This window comes from Drosophila persimilis, unplaced genomic scaffold, assembly GCF_003286085.1.
Source record: "Drosophila persimilis strain 14011-0111.01,24,50 unplaced genomic scaffold, DperRS2 tig00000868-arrow-arrow-pilon, whole genome shotgun sequence".
Taxonomy (NCBI): domain Eukaryota; kingdom Metazoa; phylum Arthropoda; class Insecta; order Diptera; family Drosophilidae; genus Drosophila; species Drosophila persimilis.
Window position 1 is genome coordinate 192420 of NW_020825365.1, and position 12171 is coordinate 204590.

The 12171-nt window shown below is 42.1% G+C and overlaps 1 protein-coding gene across 4 annotated transcripts; it reads right to left on the reverse strand.

Moving 5' to 3' along the window:
• Positions 1 to 1762: 1762 nt before the first annotated feature.
• Positions 1763 to 4473, reverse strand: LOC113566734 (peptidoglycan-recognition protein LA). Of its 4 annotated transcripts, none has more exons than XM_026993646.1 (5): positions 4038 to 4441; positions 2648 to 2845; positions 2353 to 2588; positions 2045 to 2251; positions 1763 to 1986 (listed from the first exon to the last, which is right to left on the reverse strand). In XM_026993646.1, the coding sequence occupies exons 1-5, from the start codon at positions 4360 to 4362 to the stop codon at positions 1849 to 1851; spliced, it is 1104 nt and encodes a 367-aa protein (XP_026849447.1). In that variant the 5' UTR covers positions 4363 to 4441; the 3' UTR covers positions 1763 to 1848. The 4 variants fall into 4 exon arrangements, with proteins under 4 accessions (XP_026849447.1, XP_026849446.1, XP_026849448.1 ...); XM_026993645.1 differs by having other exon boundaries at positions 1763 to 1992; positions 4038 to 4440; XM_026993647.1 differs by lacking the exon at positions 4038 to 4441 and adding an exon at positions 2925 to 3248 and having other exon boundaries at positions 1763 to 1992.
• Positions 4474 to 12171: the final 7698 nt, after the last annotated feature.

The following is a 12171-nucleotide window of genomic DNA, read 5'->3' on the forward strand; positions in this document are numbered from 1 at the left end:
CAATGGGTATAAGAGTACAAGCAACGTATAGCATTTAATTCCAAAAAAACTAAAATATTGTTAAATCAAAAATCTTTATAGCTGAAATTGCTGTTAATATACCAAGAAAATATTGAAAATACTTACATTTAATATCATAAGCTCTACAAAATGTTTATATGCATTCTGCATAAAAAGTTGTTGTTACAATTACCAGACAAATTCCAGAAACAATACAAAATATATAAGAAAAATATTAATACTAAAAAAAAATCTTTTGAAAAGCGCTGTAAAAATATCAAGAAAATACTGAAGTAATAACACTTAATACCAGGAAAACTAAAAAAACTACATGAAATACTGACATTGAACAGTAAAAATAACAAAAAAACTAAATAAAGTTTATTACCAAAAATGGTAAAACTATTTTCTTGAATAATCGCAGTTTCTGTTCTATTTCCTCTGAAAAGCTCATAAAAACGCCGTTAAGGTACTACGAAAATACTCAAATACTACTATCAGGTAAACTAAAAAAAAATTCCAGAAATACTGACAATCAATACTAAAAATACTAAAAAATATACCAGGAATAAAAAAATTTTCTTGAATAATAGCAAAGCGCTGTTTAAACATATACCAAGAAAATACCCCGCTGATATCGTTAAAGACCTATAGAAATGCTGATGTTATCTATCGATCTTCTACAAGCTACCAACTCCTTTATTGGTAGCCCATTTTATTGTTTGTGTACAAATCATTTCCGATAAATTTTCAAGTTGAATACCCATAAATAAACCTAATACCAATCGTAATACCATTTGTATATGCCTTTACACCATTTTATCATTTTCTTTCTTTAATTATTATTAATTATAGTGGTCCCCTTTTTTGCGTGTGGTTTCTACACATGCCGCACTTTCGTCATTGTTTTCTCAGCCCCATGGCATCACTCTTGAGGCCAAATTTGGTCCGCGGGGGTATATTCGAGTATGATTTATTTCTTTAAGGGCGTTGCTATTTGATGAATGAATACGATGAGTGGTTGCAGTGAAGGTCGTCGATTAGACACACCCACCATGCAGGAAGAAGTATAGAAGAATATTATAGAATTAGGAGTGTACCAATGGAAAACGTTCTAGCAGTTTTGGTTCCAGTAATTATATCAATAGGTAATGTTCCAGTAATCACGAGAATTACTCCAGTAATGTAGCAAAATCTATCCTATGAAAGGGCCATATGTAGCGACCTCAATTTATACGTACATCATTTGTTTTTCGTGCATTTTTTTGTTGTACAGTATTTTAATTAAGTTGAAAACCAGATAAATAACAGGCGACGACGACAGCAGCAGTCAAAACACTATCCCCCATACACAAGTGAACATGAAGCTACCGATAATGATGGTTGTACTTGCATACACAATCATACGTATGATACAGATATGTGTATAGTAGAGTAGATAGAGTATATAGGCACGATGATATAGTATACTACTGTGCTCATGAGAGTGTTAAAAGCTGGTCTACTATATACATTTACTGATAGGTTCGGTTCGGTGTTTGCGGCTTGGGAATTTCCAGCTTTTGAGCAAAAGTTAAAACAAAATTAAGAGAGAGGGTGAATCGCATACAGAGAGATAGAGAGACAGAGAGAGAGGAACTGCTCTATAAATAAACGTACATATGTATGTCTCTCTCTCAACCGGTTTGGTTTTTTTTTGTTTAAACCAAAACCCAAGTCAGACATAACCGATTATCCAGAAGAAAAAAGAAAGCTCGTGTCATTTTCTTGTTTAGTATATATGTATATTAAATGTAATTTGTATTTGGATACTCTTTTAAGTGGTATGAAGTCTATGGAAAGGTAGGTCTACTGCTTGGCATCCCAGGAGGCACGCGTCATGCCCAGCTCGCTCCCACAAGCGGGTGCATCGTCCAAGCCACAGCCATAAAAATGGGGCCATTTTCGGATCTCCCGAAACACATTGACGCCGGGACTCTTGGCCGTCTTCGTCTGGAATCAACAGAACAGGTCAAATGGCTTTGGTCCTCTTGCTTTGCTTTACCTGATTCTGGGCCACCAGTTTGTAGTCTGCTTCCAGCTGGTGATTTGCCACTGCATGGGCAAGCAGAAATTGGACACCTTCCAGCTGCTTGGGTGATGGCATGTACCGTCCGTAGTCACCCATAAAGGTAATGGCCAGCGTCTGGTTGGCATACGTGTTAGCCCAGTCCCATCCACGGCCCACATAGATGTTTCCCTCGTCGGAGACCTGCCAAAATATATGCGTAAAACGGAAAAGGAGAAATGGACGTGCAGGGTATATAATTATATCTAGATTGGGGATTTGGTTTTTCTTTTGGTCTTACGTACATAAAAGTTGGACTGAATATCTGGTAGGATCTTCTCCGCCACTGCGGCGTCTTGGATGGTACGCATTTTGATGGAGCATTTGTAGACATTGGAACAGGGTATCGACTGGACTCCTATGTGTGTGATCAGGACATAGGGAATGGGTCGTCGGAGGGGAACTGTCAATGGCCGGACATTGCTCGAGGCGCCCCACTGTATCCGATCGATGACGAGATGACCATTTCCTAGATTCGGAACTGTACAATTGATGAATTTGGCTATGGCGGATGGTACGCATTAGCCGGTCCCGACTTACACGTATCGTGGTCATAAGTGTTCCCAAAGTAGATCGCCTTGTTGGCGGCCTCCGATCGTGGTCGATTCAGTTCCACATAGAGCACAATCAGTGCTGTGGCTAGGACGAGAAGGATGAGTGTGATCAGTAGGATGGTGTTCCGGTTGAGACGCTTCGATGGGGAATTATCACGACTTCGATTACTGCTGCTGTTGATTCCTGTCCAGAAAATAAAAACACCCAAAAAATGGTTTACTTTTTGATTGCGGCGGAGATCTCCACAGTTGGGACCCCATACTTGAGGAATCTCTAGAGTGTCCCAGGCTTGGTTCTGGTGTGCGTCTCCTGCGCGCCGTGCGCTCCGAGTGTACTTTGAGCAACAGTTTCATTGCGTGTGTGCGCGGAAAAACAGTAGCCTATTGCTTATCAAAATTCGTTTGCCCACATAAGACAGGTAATTATAAGAGTTAATTATTATGAGTAATTGCCCAGCGCTGAATCATCCAAATCATCATAATAACTGAGGCACGAGAGAGTGGCACAGAGCAGACCGGTGGCACGACAATGGCGACCGATAAACAGAGAGAAGACCGGAACTCCAGCGCCAATGGCACCGCACCTGAACCCGTCACAGAAACAACTGAACTGCCGTCGCGCAGTTGTCGATGGTCGGCAGCCGTTCGTTCCATCACCCTCGGACGCCTCCGGTTGACATGTTTTGTATGGTGCGGAGGGAATATCAGAGGTAGGTAGGGGCTGCGTCATTATGATGCCAATGGTGTCGGCAGGCCCGACATTTCCAGAGTCCCACGGGGTATATTTGATTCGCGAAAGGCAAGTATTTCCGCTAGATAGCTACCGATGAATATCCGAGAGAGTATACATTTACTATATAGGGTCAGAAAATTCTGTGGCATCTTGGCAATATTTTAATTTAAGCCAGAATTAGTTTGAGATTAGTTGACACGGATTAGCAGGGGTATCTCTTAGTCGTAATCTTGACGTCTTGCATTTCTTTCTTGCTTGGTTTGCTTTTTGTTTGGTTTGCCATATCACATTTTACACACTCTACGCTTTGCACTCTTGTTTGTTTCTCTCTCGCCTTCATTGTTGTCCGCTGCAGCAAGACAGCGTGACGTATGCGAAATGCGCTGTGCCGTGCATTGGTAATGCCCCAAGATTGATATACAAACAACAAAAACAGGGCGGTACTTAGGGGATAGGGTAGCTCGCTAAGTGCTCTCTCTCTCTTTGCACTACAGTTCCAGGAATACCCTACCTCTCGTTTAACAGCTAAAACAATTTGCATTTAAATTTTTCTGACAGGCAGATAATTAAAAAACTCAGCTTGAACTTCGATCTGTCAGATATTTCCGATATTCTACGTGGCAGGAAAGTAGCGAAAACTTACCAGCTGCCGCTTGCATGGCATGCGCCTCCATGCTGGCATCCATGTAGTATATAGATACCGGTCCTTGATATTGGGTCATCGGTCCAATGACCACATCTGTAGAGTGCGAAAGATTGACCACACTGGATGGTTGTATCGAAGGATTTGTGAAGACGTTCTGTGGCAATGGAATGGCTGTTGAGGTGGATGATGTGGCCGAGGCCGATGTAAGATTGTGCAGCCTTTGGGCGGGACTCGGCCTGGACCGCTCCCGCTGCCTGGACACAGAGCAGAGCGCAGACTCAGCCGCCATCGTCGAACTGCTGCTGCTGTTCTGCTCGAACATGATCGGAAGAAGTATTCAGTTCGAGAACTATATCTATATATGTGTATATCGAGGGAGGGAGCTGCGCTTTGTGCCGCTTGCGGTGCCAGCCTAACGACGACTGCTGGATATTGCATTGCCCGCCGTTGGGGAAATACAAATATCTGAATCCTCTCTATATGTTTCTCTCTATCTTTGGGCTCTGCATTGCTCTCACTCTCTCTCTCACTCGTTCGGAAACTCTTTAGCTTTTTTTTTTAATGCACGGAAATCAGTTGAATGTTTGGGAAAATTTTTTACGAGCCGCAGATAGTTTAATCGTCAGACTCTGTAATGACTCGATTCTGATTTGAATGTAGTCTGAGTGCTAGTCATGTGCTGTACCCGCAAGTTAGATGTACTTATCTGGGGAATATCTAGTCATTTACATATCAACTAAGTAATTATCTGTTAAAAATAGTTCTGTTTGAACTGAATGCTTGAATAATTGAATTATTAAAAAAAAACAACAACCACTAGTGGCTTCGGCGGATTTTCTATTGCGACCTCTGGCGTTGAATTTCCAAAGCGCACAAGCTTTTCTTAGTTCCGCAAACAGCCGCTAGTATGGCGCCTTTAATTAAGTCACGCCTACGTCCCACTGTATTATTGAATTTGTATTTAATTTAAAAAGGAAAATGATTGAATTTCGTTATTTTAAAATGCAGTTAAAAGTTTAATTAAGCTCATTTTTTTTTGTATAAATTTGAATTATTTTGTTGCATTTTATTTCACTTTTTGTTTCGTTAATTCTCCATCCCCATCCCCACCCAGCCAGGAGGGTTACACATCTCAGTCTACTCTAGGGTCGAAACTACAGCAACACATATTTGTAATTTGCCGGGACTCCGAGTATAGGACCTTCAATGGTGTATGCGTCTATGCGGGGAGTACCGACCGGTATCACCGAGAGCGCTTAGGCAATCGCCGGATAGCGGCCTCGGGATCCTGTTGGACTACGAACTACTGGAGGGAATCATGCGAGGGTACCGACGAGCATCTGTAACGAATACGGATCACCACGTAGATTGGGCGAAAGGGGGGGCCCGGGGAAGCGGTGTCAGGATAGAGAGAGAAGGCGAGACCCCTGACATCCAGTTTCTCCAGTGAATGGATACCGACCTTTAGTGACTGGGTTATATGTTCATTATATTCTTTTCTCCTTTATTCTTTTACTTCCCTGCCTATCGCACCGCTTAGCAGCCCGTACACACGACGAGAGACTCGCTTAGCCCTGAACTCCCACGCATATTGCTGTCCTCTCCCTTCTCCTCCGTTGACGCGGCGTCGGTGCACGATCTTTGCTCGTACAACTCGTGTAACTTTCGCGTTTGCGCGGGTCCCGTTCCACACGTGCTTTATATTTTCGTCAGCCACTCGATCTCGAATTTCAAGCGCGAATACGTCCGCTTTGCACCAGTATTACCGCGGACTTATCAATAAAATATAGAGATTCCGTTCAATAATTCTGTTTAACTAAAACCCTTAGTTTTGCCCACATAATTTTAGGCCATTGATGAATAAATTTTCTACAAAATTGGTTAGTTTTTAGTCCTTGCTTTTATAGTATTTTGACTAAAACAAGTTTTACACAAAATAGTTCAACAAAAAAAAGTCGCAATGTTTCTTTGTATATCCTAAATCGTTAATTTTATATGAAGATAAAACGTAATTTATAAAGACCTTTTCTCAAATTGATATGTTTTAGACATATTTATGTATGGGATGACAAAAATTTTCTCAATTATATAATATCTTTTTCCCTAGGGTATGAAAATTTGTGTTGCCGGGAATAATTGTTGTTATTACGACGAATTCCTGGTTTTTGATCTTCCGTCAAATATAACTAGCTATATAGATATAGATCTCTGAGCTTTTCCCACATTATTTTATATGAGTGCTGAATCAATTTTGTTTAAGATTAATTACTCTTAAGTGCTTGCATGTATTTTATTTTGACAAAAACACGGTTTCAACAAAAATGCTCAACAAAAAGAACAGTCGCAGTTTTGTGACGTCAATGTTGCTGGTATTTTCAGACTCATTTCTTGTCAACGACAGTATGAGCATTTGTATACCCTATTTCGTTAATATTATATAATGATACTTGTTTTCCAAGCTGCAAGCTTCATTTTCTACAAGATTAACTACTTTTCATTACATGTATTATATTTTGACTAAAACACGGTTTACAAGTTAATGTTGCCCGCAACCCCGAAAAGCCAGTGGCGCCTGCCGTGATCACGACTTTCCCCACTTTATAAAGATAAGAGACTACGTGGGGCTTAGAGACCCCTTGGGCCGTGTAATATGGAAATTAATGAAGTTGGGCCTTCGTTGTTCTTCCCCCCCCAAAGCTGAAAAGGTCAACGCTTAATTTCTAGAAAAATATGAAGGGTCAGTAACTTAATTCTAATAGGTAATCGTAACTTACTTCCAATAGTTAACTGAATCGAATTGCAAACGTAGGGTCCCTCCAGTGGGAAAGAAAACGAGAGTGAATGGTGGGCGGAAAAAATTTGGGTGGAGCGAACGCTCCCTCACACCCATTAAGTGTATCAACACTCACTCTTCGCCATGGATGTCGCACCCACAACATGCCAGCCAGTTGCCGCCTGCTGTGCGGCAGGAGGCTTCTCTTTCGCCACAGGCCAGACGACGGCAACACTGTGAAACACTTGACTTTGCCATGGCGTCCACGTGGACCGACGGCCACCTCTGTCAACTCAGAGGTTGTGGCAAACAGCAGCAGCAGGAGCAGCAGGGGAGGATGCATGTGGCTCGGGTGCCCGGCCATTAACACGCTGCTGGTGATGCCTGCCTGCCTGCCTTGCACGCAGAAAAAACAAAGCGCATACTTTGACGTCTGCCCTCCTAATGACGACCACGAGAATAACGATGGGCTAGGACGACAACGGTGACGACGACATGGCACTGGCACTGCCAGCGGTAGCGCAGATTCCCAAAGGGCTACGACTTTATTCATGTTCAGTTGGCATTAGTCGACGACCTACCCTCTTTTTGTTTTATTTTACTTTCTTTTATTTGTCTGTCTCTCTCTCTCTCTCGCTTTGTGTACCGCCATTGTGCCAACAGCTGGCGGTGCATTGGTGGACAGGGAGGTTGAGGGATATACCGGGAAGATGACGCAGGTGAAAACCCCAAAGTGCCTTAGGACAGTGCGAAGTGCTGAGTCAAGTGTCAACTGCAAATGACATTTGCATTTCGCTGGCAGCCGGTACAGCGGGTTACTGGCAAAGGGGAATGGCCACGGCTACTCCACCCGGTCCTCCTTGTCCTCCTGCCTCCCTAATTCTTCTCTGCCCCTGCCTGGTGGCAACGCGTCAACTACGACTGACATTTGTTTTAGTTTTTCTTCCGCTTTGCGCAAGCCATTTGGCAGTTCGTTGTGTTTCCTGGCCAGCAGCAGCAGCAGGAGGCAGCAGCGTGAGGCTAAAACAAAGCTCTGGAAAAAAACGGCTGGGGGTTTGCTAATACGTCGGTGGTTGTCTAGCGGTGGTGCCTGCCCCAAGACCAAGCTCCCGCCTCGATTATATGTTACATGTATACCACACTGTGCAGCATACAACCCGAGAATCAAAATGCAGTTTTAAATGCTTGAAGGATTACATTTCTTATCATATGTATATCCTTTACATTTTGCTGCTGCCAAGTCCTCGTACTCCTCCCTCTATTCTAAAGATCTGCCTCCTGGGCGTGTGCTCAACTGTTTATTCTGTTGTTTTTTTTTTGGTCCCAGACATAATTACATTTTCCTCTGCACACACTAATTAGGTGGACGTGACATGTGCTGTGATGCTGCAAGCTCAGACATGTTCTGGTCAGCGACTCGTTCTTTTTTTTTGGTGCCACTGTGTGGAATACAATACATAGCCCACACTTTGCGTTTTAGGGGGACGGGGAGCACAACAATCCAATTGAATTGGCTTTGGCCCCAATCGTCGACTCGTCTGTAATACAATTGGATCAGACAATATGCAAATTATTTATGGCCATGCACAGCGCACTCCGCTGCAGTTTGTAGCTGGAGGAGCTTAGAGTACTTTCCTAGGGCCCACTCCGCATATCTTATAGATAGACAGGGCGGCGGCATGTATAAGTAGCAGGAAGTGCGCTTTAAATGGCCAACGATTTGTCTGTGCTCGAAGTAGGATACACTTCGCCTTTGGCCAAAACAAATTAAGGAAACAATTGGCTTATGGAAAAGCTGTTCGTTCGGGTGATTAGCCCAGGAAAGCGAGAAATATTCCCTATTTAAAGTGTGCTGTACTGTCAAAAAAAGTGAAGGCTTGCCAATTAACTGGCATTACAAAAAATGAATGTTTCGAAAATATATTTGGACTTTTTGGCCGGCAGCGGTAATCGTAACCAGGCTGCGTGAGGGAATCGGGGAAAAGAGAGCGTTTCGATCTCCGTTAGAACGGAAAACAAACAGAATCACACATCTCAACCGACGCACTATGGTCCGAACGACCACTTTTGTTGGCCAAAATTAATAACTCCCGAACGGAACAAGATTTTTTCATTTAGTTTTTTGTATTGGATACATATAATCAATAAGAAATGGATTTAAGAAAAAAAATGGGTGTGGCACCGCCCCTTTTTTTAATAATGCATATTTAAATTTTTAGTTATAGTGAAAAAAAATATTAAGCATATTTTATTTAAGAAAACGGCGTTGCACGACTAAAAAAAATTTTGATTTAAATAAAAATAAAATCTTTTAAAGGTTTCCGTAAATTATTGCCGAAATCCTTGTCTAGAAGCAAGGTTAACGCCTCGTTAAGTGAGATATGTGCCGGCTTTCCGACTGGGTCCTGTACAGCCTTACGAACTTAGTTAGCATATTTGGACATAAAGATAAATGTATTATAACAAAGGCTTGTGGCCAATCCTCATATTTTCGTTCAAACATCTTTGAATTTTACCGGCATTTGTTCCGGTATGTTGCCAAACGGTAACAAATTTTCTTGCTGGTATCTTCAAAAGCTTTATTAATTTCATATGATATGTCGCCTTATGATCCGTTTTCAAATAATTGATAATTTTACCCTTCTCTGAATTCCATTCGGCAAACAAATCTGCATTTTCGAATTTGAGGTTATGCTCTATTAATGCAAATTCCAAGAATTGTGGTAAAAAGTGGCATTTCTAACTATATACATTTCAAAAAGAATTTATTAATCTACGACACAGAAAAGGTTTCAGGGTGGGACTAGGTAGGACTCACTTTGTACACCTTTTCAAAAATTACTTTTCATTACAAGTTGGCACATGTTGAAGGCCTCACTTTAACCTTCAATTACGAAGACATCAGAACTACTAGAGACAGTTAAAAACTCAAAACACGTAGTAAGAACCCGACAGATTAAGATTCATCAAAAAAATTTAATCACGTCTTGGCGTTTTTCAATTTTTGAGATATCTAAAGTAGTTATTAATTTGCCACTTTTTCCCTTCACGTGCTTTACTATAAAAACAGTTGGGTTGCACAGCTGATTTTGCGAATGTGGCGCCATCTATGGAAATTTCTGGTACGCAGATTTAATGGTCGATCTTTTTCTAATGCAGAGCGATCAAAACCAGGTTTCAGTTTTGACTTTGAAAAATTAGGTTTTGGCCAACAAAAGTGGTCGTTCGGACCATAGTGCGACGGGGCGCACGCACACATACACAGACACACACGGGCATGCCTTTCCCATACGCTTCCCTCCGCGCTCGTACAATCCCCCATACAATAAAATCGAAACTTTTGCATTGTATATGCAAATTGCCATTGCCTTTCCCAATGATTCTGCTGCTGCTGTTACTCTGCTGCTGCTTCTGTCAGTGTACTCTATGGTAAAGGGTACTATGATTTTATAGTGAAAGCGTGTATTCCGATCAGCAACAAATCAAAGTTGAATAATCATGCGGTGTATCTGTCGTCTGCATTGAACCACTAGTCCGTTATTCTTGTTTTTTTCCCATCACTGTACAGTATACACTCTGAGAGAAAAATGGCCGAGTAAAAAGAAACACACTCGTGCTTAAATGCATGGAAAGTATGCATATTGAGCATGCATACACCTCTCTCTCATTCTCTCTCTAAGATCGTTGCTCTAAGTGCTGTCGTTGAGCGTATTGAGTGCGAGTGTGCAGGAATGTCTTGCAAATGTTTGGAAAAGAAAGAAGTGCCAGCAGCAGGAAAGAGCTCTCCTCTCACTCTTAAAACGCATTCTTGAAACTTGGCACTGCATAAAGAAGACCTTCCGTGCCATTAGATCAATATAGTATCAGCAAGGGTATCCAAAACCTCGACTCCAATCCGAGCCTTTCCTTCCTTGTTGTTGATGCTACTGCTGCTGGTCCGGCTGCTGTTGCTGTTGGGGCGTTATGCAAAAAGAAAAACTTGTTTGCACAGCGCATAAAATTTTATTTGTTGCTACTTTTGGGCCTTTCGCTTGATTTGGCAGCACTCTCCCCCACACACTCTCACACACTTCCACACTCTCGTATACATGTATAATGTATGGGGCTTTCTCCAACTCTTGCCCCAACCCTTCCTCGACCGCTTGCCCCTCACTGATATTTGGCATATTTTGGCGCACATCAATATCTCGCGTGCTAGTTGGCATCCATTCCAATACCCAATACCCCAATACTCGAATCCCCAAAAGTTTCCAGGGGAGGGGGACGTATTGGCATCGCGTTTTGTGGTGCACCCCAGCGGAATGGAATGGCATGGCATGGGGATAGGATGGGTTATAGGATGGTGCCAGGGATAACAAACGCTAGACGTAAAATGTACTCCGCATAGAACGCGCGCCGCAGCTTTATGGTGCAGCTGTAGTTGCATGATGTGTGTGTGCTTATTTCATTCCTCAACTATCCAGAGTTTTGGTTTGCGGCATTTAAGCAAATATTTCCTCAAATGCAGTTCATGTCGGACTCCCTTTCTCCCTGTAGCCTTCAGCCTTTCTCGCAATTATCGCCGTGCAAAGCGGTGGGACGGGAAGGTTCGGGCTTGTTCGTGACTTTTGGTTAAGTTTTTCTAATGATTTCCCTTCGTACAATACTTGAGGTGGTTTTCGAGAGAATAAAACTTTTAAAATATATGCGAAATACTCGTACGCGATACGTGAAATTTTTATTTTTATATTACTGCACCCTTAAGCACCTCGACGCACACGCACCCTTAACAATAAGACCCACCAGAGGGGTGGCCTGGGAACAGTTTTCACTACGCCGCATGCGTTCCTCATTTATACGGAGAGACAGAAACTGTGGATTTTTATGGCATTCTTTCTGTTATGTTAAGTGCATTACTTATTGGCAAGGGGAATGGAATTTATGGCATCCTATGTTATGTTATTTAAGGGGCAGAATGTAACAACTACAGAGCGCGGATTATGGTTGATTATGGCAACATTTCTGTTAAGCTTCTGGAATTCTTTTCGCTGTATAATGGAAAACCTATGTATTATTTCCGTTTAGATTTCGTACAGCTCTTTCATGTTTTCTTAGGGGTTTAAAGAATAAAAGGTGCTGTTACTGCTATTATTACAGCTATTATTTTTAGTAGATTTAGCGGGGGAACTCATGTTATATCTGCTGCTAAAGCTTTCTTTAGAATGTTAATGTGCAGAAACCGGGGCAAGAACTTCCTATAATGATCTAAAGAGAACGTCTGCAAGGGATTTATTGGCTCCGAAGGGGCATGAAATGTTAGCTCCACCAATGTGTAGTGTATGAAACATTTCCCTCCTTTAAAATGTTAAACATTCTGTT

What these genes read in the sequence shown, in the direction of transcription:
- LOC113566734 (XM_026993645.1), bottom strand. Translation starts at nt 4,362, where the DNA reads ATGTTCGAGCAGAACAGCAGCAGCAGTTCGACGATGGCGGCTGAGTCT. An exon ending in TGCCATGCAAGCGGCAGCTG is followed by an intron (nt 2,846 to 4,037) that starts GTAAGTTTTCGC and finishes TTTTCTGGACAG; the next exon opens with GAATCAACAGCAGCAGTAAT. An exon ending in AACTGGTGGCCCAGAATCAG is followed by an intron (nt 1,993 to 2,044) that starts GTAAAGCAAAGC and finishes TGTTGATTCCAG; the next exon opens with ACGAAGACGGCCAAGAGTCC.